General features: G+C 41.0%; 1 protein-coding gene across 1 annotated transcript in view; it reads right to left on the bottom strand.

Annotated features, from left to right (window-relative positions):
• LOC126471001 (rapamycin-insensitive companion of mTOR) overlaps positions 1-23867 on the bottom strand; it is a 265260-nt gene that overhangs the window by 41592 nt on the left and 199801 nt on the right. Inside the window, exon 22 of the mRNA XM_050099053.1 lies at positions 7076-7316. Within this exon, the coding sequence (XP_049955010.1) occupies positions 7076-7316 (241 nt within the window). The remainder of the gene's footprint in view (positions 1-7075; positions 7317-23867) is intronic.

Below are 23867 nucleotides of genomic sequence, written 5' to 3'. Positions count from 1 at the left end.
GCCTTATCCTTCACAGTCTGTAAACCATTCTTGGACTATCGTAGCTTGTGGAAAACACCTTCCCATCAGTGAAAATTATAATTATGTTTTCACATGCCGCATTTAGATGGAGCTACGCAACTGCTGGCCAGTATAAAACATTTTCCTCAACGAGTTCCTGTTTCGCAGCAAATCTTTGTGCCTGCAGTAAAGCTTTCCTCAGCCCTCAGTGAAGTGTGTCACTGGTACTGAGGAAGTTGGTCTCATCAAAACTGCTTCGCTTTTAGGTAGGGAAACTGTCATACTCACAAGCTCTGTGTACTCCTGGTGCGTTGTTCTCTTCCCGCCTGAGACAGGAACTCTGATAGTGCGTCATTCAACATGATTCCTACATCTCTTTTAGTAGTAGGTGACGTGGCCTGCCATGCCTCCTGTCTGCCTCTCTAATGGGGGGTGGGGAAAAAAAACAACCCCCTAACGCCTTCAATCAGAGCGACAATTCTGTCTCAAACTGAATGCACCCAGTGAGCTATTGCAACTGACTTCCCACAATGTGATTTCTGCTTCTTGTTCTTATCCTGATACCTAAGGAAGAAATAACCCTACTTCTGTTGAAACAGGCTGCAGTGGTGACGCTCTAAATGAAGAGCTATTCAAAAATTATTGCAGCTATAATTCTGCCAGTGAGCCTATGTGACTCCAGCTTGTAAGGGCGGAATGGGCCACAAGACACTAAGACCCACTTTCAGAGGTCATGGATTTGAATCCTACCTGCAAGATGGACAGTTTCGTCTTGCATATGTGTTTGTCTATGTTTTTCCCTGAATAAACATTTCTGAACCACTTCTCAGGAAACTTTCTTGAATTCAAACAAAATATATGTGCCGTAAAGTTCTTGCATCTATAGCATGCCTGTGTCTGAGGCCAGATTCTTTAAAATGTACAGAAAGTTAAACTTTCAAAATGCTGTAGAAATAACACCACTGGTCAGAATGACGCCAAATTGCAACGGAATATTATCGAAGAAAGGGGAAAACGTATGGCAAAAGAAAAAAAAATAGCGTGAAAATTGATCAATAGATGGCGCTGTGTCTCAGAATACGTAAATGAAAACACCTGTCTTGCACATGACCCATTGAAGTTGGTATAAATACGCCGGGTACATGGCTTTTGCTCCTTTCCTGTCTGCGACTTTCGCCATGATTATCTCAATGCAGGATTGCGCTCTGCCTGTAAAGCTGTATTACAAGAATGATGACTGTGCACCCATCGCACCGCCGAAGTTCCAGACACTGAAGTGTTTGAAAAAGATGCTGGTCCGATGACTGCCGTGGGTCTGAAGAAAATGAAACGAATTGATTCTACGTGAGTGGAAGCAGTGACCACAGGAATGGAGGAGGAGAGGAGTGGTGGTGTGCAAACGTGTAGTATGCAGAGCACAGTGTGTATAATCCTACGAAACATTCTTATTTGCTACCCATTCAAAATTACCCATGTGCATGAGTTGCTTTCTGTTGACCTGCCAGCAAGAGAGACCTTTGCTTTAGAATCTCTTGCTTGCATGGTAGTGGACAATGACTGGTCATGGAAGATTTTGTGGGCAGATGAAGCCCACTTCCATGTGACAGGATATGTCAATACGCAGACTTGTCCAATATGGGCAATGGAAAATCCACACACAAATCAGCCAGTACCACTTCATCCTGAAAAGGTCACTGTGTGGTGCGGGTTTACGTTATCATTTATCATAGGGCCATATTTTTTCGAAGAGACAGGTGCTTCCAGTCCTGTTACCTGTACCGTCACTGGTAAGCACTATGAGTGTCTTTTGCGCAATCATATCATTCCAGCTCTCCAACAATATTGATGTGTGAATGGGATCATTTTTATGCAAGATGGTGCACCTCCGCACATTGCAAATCCAGTTAAGCAGCTGCTGAAGTGCCATTTCAGAAATGCTAGAATTATCAGCTGCCATTTCCCTACAGCCCGGCCGGCCCGATTACCTGATCTTAATCTGTGTGACTTCTGGCTGTGGGGCTATCTGAAAGATGATGTGTTCAGTGTTCCAATTGCAAACTTAGCTGCATTGAAGGCACACATTGTGCAACATACTCTGAACATGACCCTGGAAACACTTCGGTCAGTTGTGGAACATGCTGTTTCTCAGTTTCAACTTGTTGCAGAAAATAGTGGACAGCATATTGAACATGTTTTGCACCAGTCACATGGAAATTAATAATTCGATTTGATTCTGATTGATGCTTGTTAAGCAGTTTTTGGCCTCAGGACAATTAAAAACCAATGTGATTTATGCTTTTTATGCAGTTTTTGGCCTCAGAACAATTAAAAACCGATTTTTCCCATCTGATGTGATATGACCTTGGGTGGTGGATGGGCTCACGTAACTAACAGCATCACACCTGTACACCTTTGCACGCTGAGCAGTACAAGTTGTTTAATATCAAACTCACATCTTAGGCATTGTTGTATGATTCATTTGTCATTTGCAGTCAACCACTATTAAATTAAATCTATTGCTAGATTTGGTAACTATTTATTTTTCTTCTGCCACATGTTTTCCCCCCATCTCCAATAATATTCTATTGGCAGTCTGAAAGTTTAACTTTAATTATAGTCACCTTCTACATACTTAAATAAAGAGAAAAAGTCTGTTTGGCTGATCTCCTGCTGCAGATGGAAACAAGGCTGTAAGATGGAGAGAACCAGTTAAACTTGGTCCAAGGCAATGTTATTTTCGGACTGTGTTAGTGTTGCCCTATGTGTACTCAGTGAGTAATAATAGTGACAATAAAACACAGAGAATGGCTGTTTGGCCTAATTGTTGAATGCCAATTGTTGAACCATTGTAACACATATGTGTCCAATGTCTAATTCTCAAACAAAAGGAAACAAAAATCATGCATACTGGAAATATCTGCTGCAGACATACACTGAGGTGGCAAAGGTCATGGGATACCTCCCAGTATCGTTCGGACCTTGTTTTGCCCAAAGTAGAGCACCAACTCAACGTGACATGGGCTCAAGTCGTTGGATTTCCCCTGCGGAAGTACTGAGCCATGCTGCTCTATAGTTGTCCATAATTGTGAAAGTGTTGCTGGTGCAGGATTTTGTGCATGAACTGACCTCTTGATTATGTCCCATAAATGATCGATGGGATTTATGTTGGGCAATCTGGGTGACCAATGGGTCATTGCCATCCATAAAAATCCCATTGTTTAGGAATATGACTTCGACGATTGGCTGCAAATGATCTCCCAAGTAGCTGAACATCCAGGGGGACCAGGCCAGTCCATGTAAACAGAGACCACACCATTATGGAGCCACAATGAGGTTACACAGTGCCTTGTTGACAACTGGGTCCATGGGTTTGTGGGATCTATATCACACTTGAACCCTACAATCAGCTCTTACCAACTGAAATAGGGATTCATCTACCAGGCTGTGGCTTTCCAGTCATCTACGGTCCACCTAATATGGTCACAAACCCATGAGAGGCTCTGCAGGTGATGTCGTGCTGTTAGCAGAAGCACTCGTGTCGGTTGTCTGCTGCCATAGCCCATTAACGCCAAATTTCGCTGCTCTGTCCTAATGGATACATTCATCATATGTCCCACACTGATTTCTGCATTTATTTCACGCGCTGTTGCTTGTCTGTTAGCAACTCTATGCAAACGTCACTGCTCTTGGTCATTAAGTGAAGCCTGCCAGCCGCTGTATTGTCTGGAGTGAGAGGCAATGCCTGAAATGTAGTATTCTCGGCACTCTCTTGACACTGTGGGTCACAGAATATTGAATTCCCAGACGATTTTTGAAACGAAATGTCCTATGCATGTAACTCCATCTACCATTCCATGTTCAAAGTCTGTTAATTCCCGCTGTGCAGCCATAATCATGTCAGAAACCTTTTCACATGAATCACCTGAGTACAAATGACAGCTCTGCCAATGCACTACACTTTCATAACTTGTGAACACAATACTACAGTCATCTGAACATGTGTGTATCACTATCCCATGACTTTTGTCAGCTCAATGTATATGTAATGTATGTCAGGCAGTTGTTGGTTGCTCCTGAATATCATTCATTTATTGGATCCAGAACTCGAGTTTAGTAACACTGAAGTTTAATCACTGTTGTGTATATGCAGGATGCTAAAAACTTATAAATGCGCCAAATATGTGACGAGTGTGGATAGCAAGTCACTTTATATGCACACTGCAGGTGTTTGCTGAATCCTGTACAGCTGTAGCTAGGCTCACTGCAGAGGACAGGCCATGTGATTGATATCATCAACTTGACAAGATAAATAACTCGGCATCAGATCACTATACCATGTCTAACATAAGTAATAAACCACTTTGACAACACCTCAGTTACAATCACCCATACACAATCAGCACCATGAGCATATTACAGTTAACTGGAAGTAAACGGTTTGAGTTTAACTGCGGACATGAGCAAAACATCCAGCGGTGTGTTCACTGACTGTCCACGCATCCACACAATATACTGTGCCCTAGAATTTGTGTAGAAGACATAAACCATCTATAACAAAAATCTGAATAACATTATAAAATGCATGAAGAAACCGTATTATTATTATTATTATTATTTTTTTTTTTTTTTGTCTTGGACGGGTTTGTAGTACCACCTTTCATAGCACACATTGCACTGGATCCTACAAAAGCATTTTGTCACAGGAATGGAAAGTGAAATAATAGTTACACACATGTGATGGACAATATTTCTAGGTATACACTAGTGCATCGAGTTACAACATTTTGCCTAAGTAGGTCAGTGACAGGGCGACACAGCGAATCACAATTTCTACTGTTTTCATCCTTTAACTACAACATTTGGTTCATATTTAATAAACTATACCAAACTAAAAACCCATTAATAGCACCTATCTCATTACCTGAGATGCCTATGTTTGAGTCAGACTCCTTTGTAAGGCTTTGAATTGTGGGTATGCTTTATTTCTAGAAGTCCATATTAGATTTTGTATATAACAGTTAATATTTTCTGATAAGTATGTGATTCAGTAAAACTGGGTTACTAATTTGATAATATAGCCCATTCATGAGAGCTTTAATGGCTGTTTGTGGGCACACTAGTACTAATTACCCTTACACTCTTGGTTGAAGTATTCTGCTGTTAATCACTTATAAACACTTACACGTACCTGTAAAAATTTGTTACACTTCTTACACTGAACTGGTACCATAATGATTTCATGTTAAACTGTATCTTTTCAGAATAACTCTCAAAAATATAATATGCTTTTGTGATTGGATAGTTTCTCTTATGTGAGACACTGTATCTTTCGTGACTTTAGCTGCTTGAAGAAAAATATTTCAATTACAGTGAAGTAGATATGCAGCAATATATGCTGCACTGTTACCCTCACACTTAATTTCATAATTTGAGTAAACATTGTCCAAAATATGGCTGTCTTATTCTTTCTAGTGAATTTGTACAAACGGTAAAAAAAAACGGGAATATGTAGTTGTGAACTCTGTACCTTCAGATTAACATTCCACTTTTCTAATCTTTATGCTACAAGAAACTGATGTAACATTTGTCTTCTTGAACGCATTACATGGTAGGCTAGTAGAAGGTAATTTTGTGGCTTTAATCTTCACTCCAAAACATGCAAAGTTATTATTTCAAGTTGTGAACAATGAAGATAAGCGAACTTAGGTGGGAAAAACTTTTTGTTAAAATTTGTTTTCATCCTTAATTAAGCCTGAATGGTAGATAGTGAACCCTTACAAATTAATTCTTGAAAGTTTTACAGCCTCTGTTACTCATATTTGTCAGTATCCAGGTATTGTCACTGTGATTCAAACATTCAGTCAGGTCCATAATCTGTGTCATAAAGTAAGCCATCCTTAGCACACAAGGCATAGGTGAATACAGAATAAACGTCAGATATCTCACATTTCCTTAATAAATGATCTACTCCCTCTATCTGATGTCACACACTAGTCTAATTATTTCACTGTTATTGCAAAATGGCCCAATTTTTCTGCTGTTTTGTCTACAGTGTCCCAGATGTTTGGCTGTTGGGTGCACATAAGAGGCAGAAAAAAATTAAAGTGTTATGATCCTCAACAAGTGAAAACTGTAAAGCCTGCAGCCAGTAGCACACAAATATGTTGTGTTAAGTGGAAAATAAATGTAATTTTTATTTTCAGTGGATGGTTCTCTGATAAGCTTCAACATAGATGTAGTTGTTATTGGTTTCAAAACCACTGATGGAAAAAATTAAATGATATAGTTTAACAATGTATCAACTGAGTGCTCAGGAACAGTCTACATACTGGCTGAGTTGGAACAGAATGATAAGAATAAACTGATCATCATCTACTTTACAACTTCATGTACACTGAAACACACTGGATATATTAAGCAGATGATTTAAGTGACATGAAGTTTCTATAGAAACCCTTCATTACCGTGAATCTCCATCTACATTCAAGAGACATGACTAGTAGAATGATTTTATTGCTTACTGTGGATCAAAATATATTGTTACCCAGTCTGGGTTTAATTCTGATCTGACACACAATTTTTGTTGTGCCAAGAAGTTTTATTATAGCACAACGTTAGATGCAGCCACATTTTCTGTTACAAACTTCTGTGGAGTTTAACAACAATGCAAGAATTATTATTTGCTTTTATATCAGCTGACACTGTGCAGTAAAGTAATGGTATATTTATTTCTGTTCTACTTTATACTTTTCATGTAGTCTCTTCTGAAGGACTTAATTCATGTAAAGTGTTTGTACTGATAAGTGATTAGTTGTAAAGTTCATATAGTACACTGAATAATAAAAATAACTACAATTTCAATAATTTTGGGCAGTACCAAAGTTACACATTTCAGCGTAATGGTGTGTGAATATTTAATGTATGCACTTCAAATTTTGAAAGGCTACTATATGAAGAAAATCTGTGTGACACACTGGGACTGACTGTGTAATTCAATGTGGTCAAAGGAAAAAATATACCACATGAGCAAATTAAGGTACAATAAAAAAGAAACATACATCAATAGGTTACTTACGATTGTTGCGAAAACTGATTGCTTGAACTTCTCATTCGAAGAGCTAGCAACAGTGATGTATTGCCTTTAAATTCCTCAAAATAAAGCAACTCCTCCGCAGCAAGAGTTGTAGAGTCAGGATAAAATGGAAGACGATACCGATTCAGTGAGCGTAAAGTAGCATAGCCTTGCAAGTCTTGATGACTTAGTTTTGAGCTGGTAGCATCCGGAGAACTAGCAACACCCTCTGAAGATACACTGCCTGAAACATAACATAAGATATAGAAGAAATTTATCATTTATTTCCAATCCTTCTGACCAAGTAGTATTAAAAGAAAGGAACTGACAAAAAAAATGTGATCTAACACTCAAAATAAACAATAGCTTTTGACTATGTTTTCATTTTGCTGGTGATACTAACATCTGTGAGCTCTTGTTTGGATACTATCATAAATTCAGCTTATGTCTACATGACTTTGCTGGCTGCATATACCATGTGTGTGGTACTTTGTTGAGTTGGACTTGATGGTCTATCTAATTTACAACAGTGGTGTGTTACAAGTATATAATGTGTGCTGAAACAGAGTTCAGAGAGAATGTGATTAACTAATGAGGACAGGACGGTTTGCACAGGATGGGTTGGGATATTTGGGCAAAAATGTGTAGCCGGTCTTTCACAGTGACATGTAGGATGACAATGAGGTTTACAGCACAAGATGGCTGCATAACTAGTATGACTACGACATGAGTATTAATAAAAAGTTAAATAAAATTTTGTGAAACCAATGTCTAGCATTTTCACATATGCAGGGCAGCCACACAAATGAAGCTGAAATTTATGCTCTACAACAGTAACACTCAGCATTATAATATACACACATAAAAATTGGTACAGCCAGAAAACACAAGTACAGATAAATGGCAGATGGTAACTAATTAACGAAATACTCCATCAGCACTGTAGTCAACAAAAATGTCAAGATGGTACACCGGTGTGCAAAACTTAAGACTGAATGTAGCTTTCACATGATGTGTCACTGCCAAGTAACATAGCTCGATGAAACTTGCACCAAACGAAGAAAGACTTGCTACACTATATTACAGAATTAACTGAAGGAAATGTGCAATGAGGCAAACAGAAATGACACTTTTATTAAAAGACAATAATTACACTGAAGTCTGTGATATTTACGATGGTCCCTTGAACATTACAAACGGCAAGCCAAGACTCTTAATAGTGTGTGAGATTATCGTGGACACCAGTGTGTGCTCTGCAGCATGCTCCCATGCTGGTCACTGGTCACAAGGTTGGCACAGAGTTCTTGTGTTAGGGCAATCCATTCCTACGCCAGCATGACTGACAACTGCTGGATTGTCATTGGTGCATGCGGACGTGCTGCAGTACATCTCCCCAACACATCCTGCCGCACGTGTTCAACGGCATGCGATTCAGAAGAACAAATGGGCCAGTCCATTTGCCAGATATCCTCTCATTCCAAGGCCACCTCCACCTACGCAGTTCGATTCAGTTGCATAACATTTTGCCTCACAACACCATAATACCAGGACCACTTCAATGATCATGTTTGACAAGTTAGTCAGTCAGTCAGTTAATTACATGTTCCACAGACCTTTTGAACAGTTCTTTAATTAAAATGATGTGGAACGAGTCAGTTTGCAGCATATGCATAAATGTTTGGTGTTAACATAAATGAACAAGTTATTTTTTAATCCTACTAACACAACTACACTTACAAACTAGTTTTTTTTTCTTTTGCAGGTTACCAGTTTTTAAAGAGAAATTTGTCCATGAAATAGAAAGAGCTGTCCACAAGAAATGAATTCAGGTTGAATACAAAACTTGCTTTGCTACCTGTCAGACTTTCATGTTACTGGGAAAAATTATCTATAATTTTGTTGCTGCATACTGAACTCCTTTCTGTGCCACTGACAGCTTTAATAACAGGTAATAGAGGTAATTTTTTCCTCAGGTATTGCAGGTGTGGACATCACCATTCTTCTCAAACTGTGATGGATTATTTTTGATAAATTCCATTAGTGAATGTGTTTGTTGTGATGGTGTAGTTAAAACACTTAACTCCTTGATGAGGTACCTACATGATGATTGCAGGTGAATAACACATATTATTCTTACTCCTCGTTTTTGTGCAATCAATATTTTCTTTCTAAGTGATGAGTTCTCAACAAAATTATTCTGTAAGTTGTTGTTGTTGTTGTTGTTGTTGTTGTTGTTGTCTTCAGTCCAGAGACTGGTTTGATGCAACTCTACATGCTACTCTATCCTGTGCAAGGTTCTTCATCTATGAGTAACTACTGCAACCTACATCCTTCTGAATCTGCTTAGTGTATTCATCCCTTGGTCTCCCTCTACGATTTTTACCCTCCAAGCTTCCCTTCAACACTAAACCGGTGATCCCTTGATGCCTCAGAATGTGTCCTACCAACCGATCCCTTCTTCCAGTCAAGTTGTGCCACAAATTCCTCTTCTCCCCCATTCTATTCAGTACCTCATCATTAGTTACATGATCTACCCATTTAATCTTCAGATTCTTCTGTAGCACCACATTTCGAAAGATTCTATTCTCTTCTTGTCTCAACTATTTATCACCTATGTTTCACTTCCATACATGGCTACACACCATACATATACTTTCAGAAACGACTTCCTGACACTTAAATCCATACTCAATGTTAACAAATCTCTCTTCTTCAGAAACGCTTTATTTGCCATTCTCAGTCTACATTTTATATCCTCTCTACATCGACCATCATCAGTTATTTTGCTCTCCAAATAGCAAAACTTATTTACTACTTTAAGTGTTTCATTTCCTAATCTAATTCCCTCAGCATCACCCAATATAATGCAACTACATTCCATTATCCTCCTTTTGCTTTTGTTGATGTTCACCTTATAGCCTGCTTTCAAGACACTGTCCATTCTGTTCAACTGCTCTTCCAGGTCCTTTGCTGTCTCTGACAGAATTACAATGTCATCAGCAAAACCTCAAAGTTTTTATTTCTTCTCCATGGATTTTAATTCCTACTCTGAATTTTTCTTTTGTTTCCTTCGCTGCTTGCTCATTATACATATTGAATAACATGAGGGATAGGCTACAACCCTGTCTCATGTCCTTCCCAACCACAGCTTCCCGTTCATGCCCCTCAACTCTTATAACTGCCATCTGGTTTCTGTACAAATTGTAAATAGCCTTTCACTCCCTGTATTTTACCCCTGCCACCTTCAGAATTTGAAAGAGAGTATTCCAGTCAACATTGTCAAAAGCTTTCCCTAAGTCTACAGATGCTAGAAAAGTTGGTTTGCCTTTCCTTAATCAACCTTCTAAGATAAGTCGTAGGGTTAGGTATTGCCTCACATGTTCCAACATTTCAACGGAATCCAAACTGATCTTCCCCAAGGTCGGCTTCTACCAGTTTTTCCATACGTCTGTACAGAATTCGTGTCAGTATTTTGCATCCATGACTTATTAAACTGATAGTTCAGTAATTTTCACACCTATCAACACCTGCTTTCTTTGGGATTGGAATTATTATTTCTTTTTGAAGTCTGATGGTATTTCGCTTGTCTCATACATCTTGTTCACCAGATAGAAGAGTTTTGCCATGGTTGGCTCTCCCAAGGCTATCAGCAGTTCTAATGGAATGTTGTCTATGCCCGTAGCCTTGTTTTGACTTAGATCTTTCAGTGCTCTGTCAAATTCTTCATGCAATATCGTATCTCCCATTTCATCTTAATCTATGTCCTCTTCCATTTCCATAATATTACCCTCAAGTACATCACTCTTGTACAGACCCTCTATATACTCCTTCCACCTTTCCGCTTTCCCTTCTTTGTTTGGAAACAGTTTTTCACATGAGCTCTTGATATTCATACAGGTAGTTCTCTTTTCTCCAAAGGTCTCTTTAATTTTCCTGTTGGCTGTATTTATGTTACCCCTAGTGGTATATGCTTCTACATCCTTACATTTGTCCTCTAGCCATCCCTGCTTAGTCATTTTGCATTTCCTGTCGATCTCATTTTTGAGACGTTTGTATTCCTTTGCTCCTGCTTCATCACTGCATTTTCATATTTTCTTCTTTCAATTAAATTCAGTCTCTTCTGTTACCCAAGGTTTTCTACTAGCCCTCGTCTTTTTACCTGCTTCATCCTCTGCTGCCTTCACTATTTCGTCTCTCAAAGGTACTCACTCTCCTCCTATGGTATTTCTTTCCTCTATTCTTGTCAATCATTCCATAATGCTCTCTCTGAAACTCTCTAGAACCTGTGGTTCTCTCAGTTTATCCATATCTAACCTCCTTAAAATGCCACCTTTTTGCACTTTCTTCAGTTTTAATCTACATTTCATAACCAATAAATTGTGGTTAGAGTCCACATCTGCCCCTGGATATGTCTTACAATCTGGTTCTTAAATCTCGGTCTAACCACTATACAGGGCTATTACAAATGACTGAAGCGATTTCATAAATTCACTGTAGCTCCATTCATTGACATACGGTCACGACACACTACAGATACGTAGAAAAACTCATAAAGTTTTGTTCGGCTGAAGCCGCACTTCAGGTTTCTGCTGCCAGAGCGCTCGAGAGCGCAGTGAGACAAAATGGCGACAGGAGCTGAGAAAGCGTATGTCATGCTTGAAATGCACTCACATCAGTCAGTCATAACAGTGCAACGACACTTCAGGACGAAGTTCAACAAAGATCCACCAACTGCTAACTCCATTCGGCGATGGTATGCGCAGTTTAAAGCTCCTGGATGCCTCTGTAAGGGGAAATCCATGGGTCGGCCTGCAGTGAGCGAAGAAATGGTTGAACGTGTGCGTGCAAGTTTCACGCGTAGCCCGCGGAAGTCAACAAATAAAGCAAGCAGGGAGCTAAACGTACCACAGCCGACAGTTTGGAAAATCTTACGGAAAAGGCTAAAGCAGAAGCCTTACCGTTTACAATTGCTACAAGCCCTGACACCCAATGACAAAGTCAAACGCTTTGAATTTTCGGCGCAGTTGCAACAGTTCATGGAAGAGGATGCGTTGAGTGCGAAACTTGTTTTCAGTGATGAAGCAACATTTTTTCTTAATGGTGAAGTGAACAGACACAATGTGTGAATCTGGGCGGTAGAGAATCCTCACACATTCGTGCAACAAATTCGCAATTCACCAAAAGTTAACGTGTTTTGTGCAATCAGTTTAAAGTTTATGGCCCCTTTTTCTTCTGCGAAAAAAATGTTACAGGACACGTGTATCTGGACATGCTGGAAAATTGGCTCATGCCACAACTGGAGACCGACAGCGCCGACTTCACCTTTCAACAGGATGGTGCTCCACCGCACTTCCATCATGATGTTCGGCATTTCTTAAACAGGAGATTGGAAAACCGATGGATCGGTCATGGTGGAGATCATGATCAGCAATTCATGTCATGGCCTCCACGCTCTCCCAACTTAACCCCATGCGATTCCTTTCCATGGGGTTATGTGAAAGATTCAGTGTTTAAACCACCTCTACCAAGAAACGTGCCAGAACTGTGAGCTAGCATCAACGATGCTTTCAAACTCATTGATGGGGACATGCTGCACCGAGTGTGGGAGGAACTTGATTATCGGCTTGATGTCTGCCAAATCACTGAAGGGGCACATATCAAACATTTGTGAATGCCTAAAAAAACTTTTTAGGTTTTTGTATGTGTGTGCAAAGCATTGTGAAAATATCTCAAATAATAAAGTTATTGCAGAGCTGTGAAATCGCTTCAATCATTTGTAATAACCCTGTATAATCTATCTGAAATCTTCCAGTGTCTCCAGGCCTCTTCCATGTATACAACCTTCTGTCATGGTTCTTAAACCAAGCTATGATTTAGTATGCCCTGTTCAAAATTCTACCAGGTGGCTTCCTCTTTCATTCCATATTCACCTACTACTTTTCCTTGTCTTCCTTTCCCTACTATCGAATTCTAGTTCCCCATGACTATTAAACTTTCGTCTCCCTTCACTATGTGAATAATTTCTTTTATCGCATCACACATTTATTCAATATCTTCATCATCTGTAGAGCTAGTTGGCATATAAACTTGTGCCACTGTGGTAGGCGTGGGCTTCGTGTCTGTCTTGGCTACAATAATGCGTTCACTATGCTGTTCTTAGTAGCTTACCTGTGCTCCTATTTTTTTATTCGTTACTAAACCTACTCCTGCATTATCCCTATTTGATTTTGTATTTATAACCCTGTATTGACCTGACCATTAGTCTTGTTCCTCCTGCCACCAAACTTCACTAATTCCCACTATATCTAACTTTAACCTATCCATTTCCATTTTTAAATTTTTTAACCTACCTACTAGATTAAGAAATCTGACATTCCATGCTCTGATCCAAAGAATGTCAGTTTTCTTTCTCCTGGTGACTGCATCCTCCTGAGTAGTCCCCACCCGGAGATCTGAATGAGGGACTATTTTACCTCCGGAATATTTTACCCAAGAGGATGCCATCATCATTTAACCATACAGTGAAGCTGCATGCCCTTGGGAAACATTATGGCTGTAGTTTCCCCTTGCTTTCAGCTATTCACAGTACCAGCACAGCAAGGCCGTTTTGGTTAATGTTACAAGGCCAGATCAGTCAATCATCCATACTGTTGGCCCTGCAACTACTGAAAAGGCTGCTGCCCCTCTTCAGGAATCACACGTTTGGCTGGCCTCTCAAAATATACCCCTCTGTTGTAGTTGCACCAGCAGTACAGCTATCTGTATCACTGACGCACACAAGCCTCCCCACCAACGGCAAGGTCAAGGGTTCATGGGGGGCTGTACAACATTATTGAGTAGAAATATGCAAAATATGCCTGCAGATTGATACAAGACTAGCAATTACACTAAGAGCAAAAGTAGCCAAACTTGACTTTTGAGAAGCTTGTTAATACGCTTCTTACAGTTCAAGTTTTCACCAACTTGTAGACCCACAAATCTGGAGCATTCTATCGTATTTAGTGATTCCTGTCCATGCACTACCAAAATTGTTGGTATGATTCTATTTATTGTACAGAATTGAATGTAGTGTGTTTTCTAACAACTGGGAGAGTCTATTTTCAGAGAAAATTTTAGTGGTCTTTTAAAAAACATCATTAACAATCTTTTCCATTGGTTTCTTTCTAGTGGTACCTATTGTAACACTATCATCTGCAAAAAGTAACAATTCTGCTTGTTGAATGTTAAGTAGAAGGTCATTCAAGGACCCATAATTGAACCGTGTTGCACTCACTTTGTGATGTCTCCCCAATCAATAAAATTTTCTACCTTTCCAACATTGTTTGAATTATTCAGCACAATATTTTGTATTCTGTTTGTTAAGTAGGATTCAAACCAGTTGTGTACGAAGCCAAGAATTCCACAAAACTTAAGTTTTGCTAAGAATGTACTATGATCTACAAACTCAAACACCTTGGAAAGATAACAAAAAAAGTACCCACTGCTGATATTTTATTATTTAAGAATTGTAATACTTGGTGAGCGAACGTAAGACCAGCATTCTCAGTCTAGCAACCCTTCTGGAATCCAAAATGTGATATGCTAAGTAATTTCTAGTTAAATGTGAGACTATTGTGGAGTACATTACTATTTAGAATATTTTTGCAAAAGACATCAGTACAGAAATTGGGTGATGCATTACATATATCACCAAGAACATTAGTTATCACACTAGAGCAACTTTTCAGAATTCTGTTTGAAAGTCCATCAACACCATACAAGCTTTCATTTTTTAGAATTTTTATAATTCTACTATTTGCAGTGAAGGATGTTGGTGTTACATCTAGTTTCTTGAAGTTTTGTGCAATGATATTTTTAATATAGTCTCCTACTTATTCAATTGAACAATTTAATCCTATTTTTGCTGTTACATTTAGAAAGGGATTGTAAAAAGAAATTGGAACAGGTGAATTGTCAGTCACGACATCATAATTTAATTCAATTGTTATGGTATCTCATACCCTGACAAGCTGTCCTGTCTCCCATTTGACAATATCCCATGCAGTTTTAACCTAATTTTCTACATTATTTATTTCTGCCAGGACATGCATACTTTTGGAGATTTTCATAACTTCTCTTAAAAGACTACAGTATTTTTTGTAGTATGCATGTAACATTGGATCTTGACTTATTTTGTCCTTCATACAAACTTCCCTCTTCCTATTACACGAGATTTTAATTCCCCTAGTTATCGACCATAGCTCGTGTATTTTTAATGAATTTTCTGGATAACCTTTTAGGAAAGCTACTTCAAATACTGACACTGTTATATCCTGAAACTGGTGTGTGTGCTCTGAGGATGGTGTAACCATACATGCATGTTTAAATCCATCACCAACTGTATCACAGTGGGCTGGCTGCTGGTGGCCATCTGTGGGAGGTGTGCCTGTGGTGAGGTCTCCACTGTGCCGTCTACTGGCGACTCACGCATATACATCCACAGAGCAGTGCTAGCCGAGTTATCTTGTGCATCTTGCCAGTGAGCCATTCATGTTAGTGTATTGTGTCTTGTTATGTAGGGATGCACAAGAGTCTGTTTTCAGTTGTAATTGAGTGCTTCATGAATACAGCCATATTTGGGTTACTTTGGACAGGTCTCATGTATTACGTAGTTGGTATACAATTGACAGCACATTTGGATCGGTTTCGGTGTGCGCAATATTTATGTGCAGTTTGTTCATTATGGCCACCATGCTACCAGCCCTGTTTGAACAGCTTGCTTCAGCTGTGACCACCTTGTCGGCTTCCATTAACAGACAGGGTACTGCTCCGCCAACCCATCCACCTGCATTCCTTCCTACAATGATTCAGCTGAGGATTGAGAAGATTATGAAAAAAGACTCAGACAGCATTTTTTGGCTTTCAGAGTGACACACACACACTCATGGACTCCACCGAAGGTGTATCACTTACTGTGTCGACTTGCCCCTTTACAAGAACCAGCAGCTCATACTTTTGATCACATGTGCAGTTCACTGTCCAACTACTATCACCAACTAATGCATGTCATAGTGGCGCGAGTTGAATTCTACCGATCCCACAAGAAACCAAACCAGCCATCCAGGGCCTGGGCAGCCAAACTTCACACTCTTAGCTGGAAGTGTCAATTCGTTACTGATGCCCATAATGACTCTTATGCATACTGTATAGTGCAAACCACAATTATCCGTTTAGCTCTGGACAAAGAAATGTGCCAGAAGCCCATTGGCAGAAATTTTGCAAATAGCACCATCTTTTGAAGTTCCTCGGGTAGTGGGTGACCAAACCGAAGCTTGAGGCGATGTAGCAGTAGTGTCACAAAATATGCCCACTAGGACGACAGATAGCTCGCACGAGGCAGCGGCAGTGGCAGCGGTAAACAAACGTTCGGCAAGCCCTAAGCACTGGGCTACTTGCCATGCTTTCTGGGAGACAGTCCACATCGCCTCCGCCGACAGTTGCTCAGGATATGGACGTGGACGTAAACTGTGTGACTCCAATGCTTGTGACTTCTCCCAAGTTGTTAATCGAGTTAAGTGTTTTTCACCAAGTGATCCGGCTACAGAATGACACTGGTACTGCAGTGAAAGTTACTGAATTCTCAAACCTATGCGAATTTAGGCTCACTGCTGTTGACATCGGTCACGTGGAACCTTGTCAGTTATTACAAAAGAACACTGCAATGGTGGGACAATTTACGGCATCTGACTCTTACTTTTAATTGGAAACACTGTGTGAGGAGTTTTCAGACTTTTTTTGGAAGGTATGGCATGTGCTACGAATTTTACTGTGCACATATCTTTGAAGCCCACAGTTCGGACCCTTTTATGTTGTGCACATCCTATTCCTATCATCCTGAAAGCCAAGTGGTATTAGAATTGGACAGGGGTGGTGCACCCTGTTATGGCTACCGAATGGTCATCTCCGCTGGTTGCAGTTTGGAAACCATTGGGGAAACTTCACCTCTGTGGCGACTTCAGTACTAGTGTCAATGCGCAGTCAAATCGTGGATATGTATCCTCTTCCATGCCAGGAGGAACTGTTGGCAAAATTATCGAGTGGCCAATAGTTTTCCAAAATCAATTTGTCTGAAGCACACGTGCAAGTTCCTGTGGATGAAGAGTCTTGGTGAGTTCTGGTTTTGAATACTCTGTTGGTAGTCATTTCCACCGCATTATGGCACGAGGTTCTACGCCTTCTCCAGCAGGGTCATTGGAGAGTTTCACGCACTAAACTGTTAGCTAGGAGACGTGTTTTGGCCAGGGATTGATGGTGAAATTGTCTGTTTCATCGCAGCTTGTGAGCAGTGTGCTGGACAACAGGTAGTTCCCAGGGTGTCCCTGTCCCACTGGGCCATTCCACACCAGCCATGGCAACATATTAATGTAGACTTTGCCAGTCTCTTCTTCAACTCCTACAGGCTCTTGGTTGTGGATGCATTTTCATGGTTTCCTTACATTTTCTGGTGGGCATTGATGTCGGCTAAGGTCACAATTCATATGCTGTTAAGGGTTTCTTTCTATTGAGAGATTGCCTTGTACTTTAAGATTCTGGTAATGGGGCTCAGTTCACATTTCGCACAATTTTCAATTTTTTTGTTCTCGTCACGGAATTCTTCATGTTAGAGCTCCCCCATTCCATACTCAATCAAATGGCGGGACAGAACGACTAGTGCATATGTTCATGTCCCAAATGAGAAAGTCTGTTGTGAATTCTCCTGTGGTTGATGCCCTTCTCCATTTCCTGAGCACCTGTCACTTCACGCTATGGGGGAGCTGAACCCAGCCGAGATGCTTCATGGCTGGCAGCCACACAGGGTCCTCCACCTTCTGCGGCCTATGCAGCAGCTGCTGCACACCAATTCGCGTGGCCTTTTTGTGTATGGATCACCAGTGTGGGCATGAGAGTTTGGTTGCTGGCCCAAGTGGATACCAGCTACTGTTGTCTGCCACTGGGGACGCCATCTGTGAGACTTCGATACAGTTGATGGGCTGGTGACATCCCACCTTGATCAGTTGCACCCCCATTCGCCACCAGAAGCTACTGGTTCGTGCGTGCAGCCCCCATCGACGTAGCCCATTGGCTGCCTACTCCATGTGTGGCATGCTGGGGTTTCAGCTTCTGGTGCCGTGTGCTGGCCTGTCTCCAGCCTCGGGTCTGTTGCTGCAGCCTGCTGTGCTTGTCAGGCTGCCTGCACCGGACCCCTCTCCATTGTCACATCACCCTTCATTGACAGAGGGTCCAGTCCTGCTGCCCTAACACTGGGACCTGCCTGCTGATGACGACGATGAGATGATGATGGCACCCTCCTTTTTGTGCTGTCATTAGGCACCATGTAGGCCCACCACCTTCAGGCTAGCCTGCATCCCTGCACGTTGTGGCCTTATGCTCTGGTGTTCACCCGGCACATTGTCCCACCCTCTCCGTTGGCACCGGCTGCAGCCGCTTCAACCCAGATGGATGTGTGTCTCAACAGGCCACCAGTGTCTCCTCCGTCGCCTGGGCATCCATTTCTCATGATGGAGAGGTGTGTTATATCCCGCGACTAGTGTGTGTGCTCCAAGGGTGCTGTTACTGCTCAAGTGTGCTTGAATTGGTCACCAACTGTATCAAAATGTGCCAGCCACTGGAGGATGCCTGTTGGAAGTATGCACACGGTTAGGATTCCACTGCGCCATCTACCAGTGACTCGTGCATATATATGCACAGAACAGTGCTAACTGGGTTCTCTTGTGTGTACTGCTAATGTGCCATTCATATCAGTGTAGTGTGTCTTGTTACGTGGGGATCCACAAAGTCTGTTTTCTGTTGTAATTGAATGCTTCATGAATAAAGCCATCTTAGGGTTACACACCTAAAAAAAAATTGGAATACCACAGAGTTTGCTGCAATGACTTCTTACGGTACACCTATTGAGGTTTGTTCAATACCTAATTAACAAAATAAACATGATTCCTTCTGACAACAAGAACGATTTTGGTTGGTTAGAAACAAATCATTACAAAAAAAAGCAGGCTCTCTCATAAGTGTACACCCTGTAAACAAAACAGTGAAAATCTTTATCTCATGAGGATGGATTATCAGTCTTTAGTAGTGAGTATGTCCTCCCCGCACACAGATGAGTTATTCCACTCTGTGAGGAATGCTCTGGATGATACCATCAAGTTTATCTTGGGGTACGAGGTCCCATTCCTCAATCACAGCTACAGTAAAATCCTGAAGATTGTCATGCAGATTCAGACGCTGTGCAATGGCCATCTTGAACAGGTACCATGCATGCTCAATTCCAGTCATGTCTGGGGACCATGCTGTCCAATGTATTCGGTTGATATTGCATCTTTTAAGATATCAAGACATTGCTAGAGCACGGTGCAGTCTTGCATTGTCATCGACTAGGATGAAGTTGTCACCAACATCACGTCTGTTGACCTTACAATCATTTGTAGGACCTCTTGGGGGTATCAGACACCAGTCAAATTGATGTAGATGTGGGTTACAGAGGTCCACTGTCCTATCATTATTGCCGTCCAGATCATTACACTTTCACCTGCAAACGGATGGACTTCCTGAACGTATTGGCATTCCTGGTGTTCAAACCTAACACATCTAGTATCCAGTCACAAACTAGTCAGCAGACAAGACACTACTCCATTTTGCAATAGTCTAGTGTTTATGTACAAGAGCCCCAGAACTTTGACTGTTTCAGTTCTGTTGGTTCAATGCCAAACTTCTCATTGGTCTTCTGAAATGATCACCCTAATGTAATATCACATGCACTGTTTGGTCTGAGATATGAATCCATGTTGCCTAGGAGAAGTCATTACCTGTACTTATGGCAGTTGATGTTGGGTACCTACCAGCCAATATTTGGAAGAAATGATTCTGCATTTTGGAAGACCTATGATGTGCAGCAACATATATGCTGCATATTTTCATATTACGAAAGTATGAATTAAAATGCCACCAAAAAGCAAGTTAGTTTCTGGAGCATTGAAATTGAGATTGCATTGCCCTTTTGTAAGCCAACCATACCTCATGCCAACTGATCTCGCCAGCTGATGACAGCAGATTCAGAGCATAGGACACGTGTTGTAGTCAGTCAATAGCAAGATCACTGTTAAGTAGTGCGAACACACAAAGAGGAAAAGTTAATGGTTTACAGTAATATACATAGTGTAGCTGCAGGAAAAACCAAGCTTTCACATATAATATTCGTCTTGAAGATTAGTAAGCTACAACATTCGCAGTACTGTTAGAAAGAGATTTGTTTTAGCAGATGCCAGACAACGCCAGGAAACAAGCATTATTGTGAGTGCACAGCTGCGGTGATGTAGGAAGCCTGCATGTTTGTATGTATAAAGCATTAAGAGACCTTACATTACGCCATAAAAGAAACAGGATATCAAAGGAGACTCCAAGAGCAGTGGAATTTTGTAAGCCTACTAAAATACATAATTAGGCTTGCAGTGCACATTGGTTTGTCCAGATTCACAATGAAGTAGGTGCCACATGATATTAAGCCTTTCAGAGTGGATTTTGGGGAACCAGTTTTCTCACAGTAACAGTACTACATTGTCTCATGTTTGGTTCTTTATTATGGCATAATTTCACACATGCCAGAAGATAAAAATGTGCATTTGAAATTTAGTGGACAGTTGAGATTAGCCAATATTGTGGAATGAAACTGTTTGTTTCACGCAAGTTAACTGCCTCTGCAGAAAAGATTAATAAAAGCCAAAATTCTTTAGCAGAGTGACAAAAATAAGTTCATTGTTCTGCAAGGTGATTAATGCTTGACTGCCAAAAATGTGAAAATAAAATAAAATCGTAAAACTTAAACTAATAATATATTTTTGCCTTCTGTAATCATATGAATGATTTAAATTCACTTGATAGCTCCCGGCCACAGAAATCTGTTTGGTTTTCATTTGACATGGGAGCTATAAACAAAGAGGAAACAGCAAAATCACTTAATGTAAACACGAATCACGTGGAGACTACCCCACTCCCCACTACAACTCAGACAACTCTGTGCATGCACGAAACTGGCATCTAGAGTAAGAAAAATTTTTCTCGTTAGCATCTGGCTGCTTGCTGCTACTGCCGATACAGCTAACAGCCATACTTCAAGTAGCCCGAAGCGGGAGAAGGTACTGTTCACACATGAGTCAACTGTGCATGCGCATGAGCTCACTGGTGACTGCTCAAACAAACCAAATGTAAACAGTTTTGATATCACGCTCATAGAAAGCAGTTTACTGATACAAAGTATTGCATAGTCTTTACCCTAAGACCTCTGACATATTTTTGCTGTTTGCAGATGCTTGTGCAGGCACAGTGTTTTGTTGTTGTAAATGGTGCATTTCCCATGCAACTACAGTTTTTTTTAATTATTCTCTCTTTTATGTTTTATTGCTGCAGTATTATTCTCCAGTAGCACGATACAGTAACATTCTTTGCTCGAGTATCAGTTCTTACCAGTCAAAACTACAAAAATTTAATGAAAACTAAAACAATGAAAAATTCCTGTAATTCTGAAAAATTCCCGTGTTTTTCCCAGTTTTCTCACAGATGAAAAAATTACCACGATTTTCACCGGTTCTCCCAGGTCGTATACACCCTGACATTCTGTTCCAATAGTGGCACACATCGACACGAGCCTGCATTTCCTGTGGAGTAAGCAGTCGCAGTATCCATCATGTACACGCCGTAGACATTTGCAAAAATTCTTTTAAAATTGTGAGAGTTCTCCCAACTGTTAACCCAAGGATGTGTGCAAGCTGTCTCACAGTGACACATGTCATCACAAATAATTTCACCTGCTCTGTTGATCGTTGTTTCTGTTACAGCAGTAACATGTGCACTTGCTCCTCCCAGCAATTCAGCATCTTCCCAGCCATTTTTGAAAGCATGACGCCAATGGAAACATGCTTGATGAGATACTTCAGAGCTTACATAAGCTCTCTTCAGTTCGTTGTACATTCAGGTAGCATTTTTCTTCTAGGGAACACAAAACTTTATAGCAAAATGCTGTTCATGAAAATCACCCATGACAATGTTTATAGAGCTGATTATGAAACACGTTCATTCTCACAAGCTGCCATCACTCATTAGAGTACGTAATTCAACAGCGCATGGACAGGAGTTGCAAGCAGTCATTCAAGTATGGAGAAAAATTCGGTAACAGTCTTCCTTGAACATCCTTTGTATATTGTGGTCCCGTTCTGTTCCAATTTCTTTCAAGACTGTCTGTCTACAACCTGACTAACTTAAAAAATGTGCCTCTCTGACTCCAATAATCACACGAACTTTGTTTGTGTGCTTGTGGCCTCCTTACACTTTCTGCAAGATGGTTGGTAGGTTTAAAAGGGTGGGGGGGAGGGGTGGGGGGGAGGGAGGGACCAAACTGTGAGGTCATCAGTCCCTTGTTCTTAGATTACAATTACCCAAGGGAAAGAATAAAACAAAGAAAATGTACAGCACAACAATAGGAACAAGGAAGAATCAGGAGAACAACAGGACAACAAACACTACAATGGACAAAACAGGACAAGAAAACCCCAGTGAGACACAAGAAACAGGGAGAGGAGATTAAAAATAAGAAAGCACATTAATATGGCTGGCTGACCATGAGAATAAAAACGGTGAAGCCAGCCATTCTGTAACACATTAAAACCTCCACCCTAAAAGCCCTTGGGTGGAGGACACAGACAGACAAAGGAAATGAGCTAAAACTCAGATCAAATGATAAAACCCACCCTCATGAATAAAACGTAAAACTAAAGCTGCTGTTGAGGCATTGTCACCCAACACTGAAGGTAGGGTGCTGGGAAAGTTATAAGTCCGCCGCAGAGTGGCTAAAAGTGGGCAATCCAGCAAGAGGTGGACGACTGTCATTTGGGAGCCACAGCAAAACTGAGGTGGGTCCTCGCGATGCAGGAGGTAACCGTGTGTGAGCCATGTATGGCCAATGCGGAGTAGACAAAGGACAACTAATTCCCTGGGAGAAGCCCACAGGGAAGACTTCCACACATTCGCAGTCTCCTTAATGACACAGTTTGTTGTGCATACTGTTATGCCACTCCCTCTCCCAAAGCCGAAAAACCTTGCGGTGTAAGACAGAACACAGGTCAGTTTCAGAGATGCCCATCTCCAGGAGCGGTTTCTGCGTAACCTATTTGGCCAGCCTGTCAGCAAGTTCATTGCCTGGGATTCCGACGTGTCCTGGGGTCCACATAAACACCACTGAATGACTAGACCATTCCAAGGAATAGATGGACTCCTGACTGTTCACTACCAAAGGATGGCATGGGCAGCACTCATCAATAGCTTGTAAGCTGCTCAGGGAGTCAGAACAGAGAAGAAACGACTCACCAGAACAGGAAAAGATGTACACTGCGGCCAGCGGGCAAGGAATGCTGTTCAATATGGCCTCTGTAGACATAGACAAAGCCAACATTACCATTTACTGTCCCAACTTCTCTGCCTCTTAAATACTGGGGCTGCCACACATTTCAGCATGGCTCATGGTAGTTACTCGGACATGGCTCATGGTAGTTACTCGGACATTGATTTATCAATTTGCAGAACAGGAGTCCTCCCATCTATTCACTGGAGAGCACATGATGACCTGTATGATAGTGACCACTTCCCCACCTTCCTGTCACTCCCCGGCATCATGCCTATGGACGCTTACCGAGATGGGCTTTAAACGGGGCAGACTGGGTAGCCTTCACCTCTGCTGTCATCGTTGAACCTCCCCCACATGGTGCCGTTG

Source organism: Schistocerca serialis, chromosome 3 (genome assembly GCF_023864345.2).
Source record: "Schistocerca serialis cubense isolate TAMUIC-IGC-003099 chromosome 3, iqSchSeri2.2, whole genome shotgun sequence".
Classification (NCBI taxonomy): Eukaryota; Metazoa; Arthropoda; class Insecta; order Orthoptera; family Acrididae; genus Schistocerca; species Schistocerca serialis.
The sequence above is the reverse complement of the archived record's forward strand: the minus strand, read 5'-3'. Positions and strand labels throughout refer to the sequence as shown.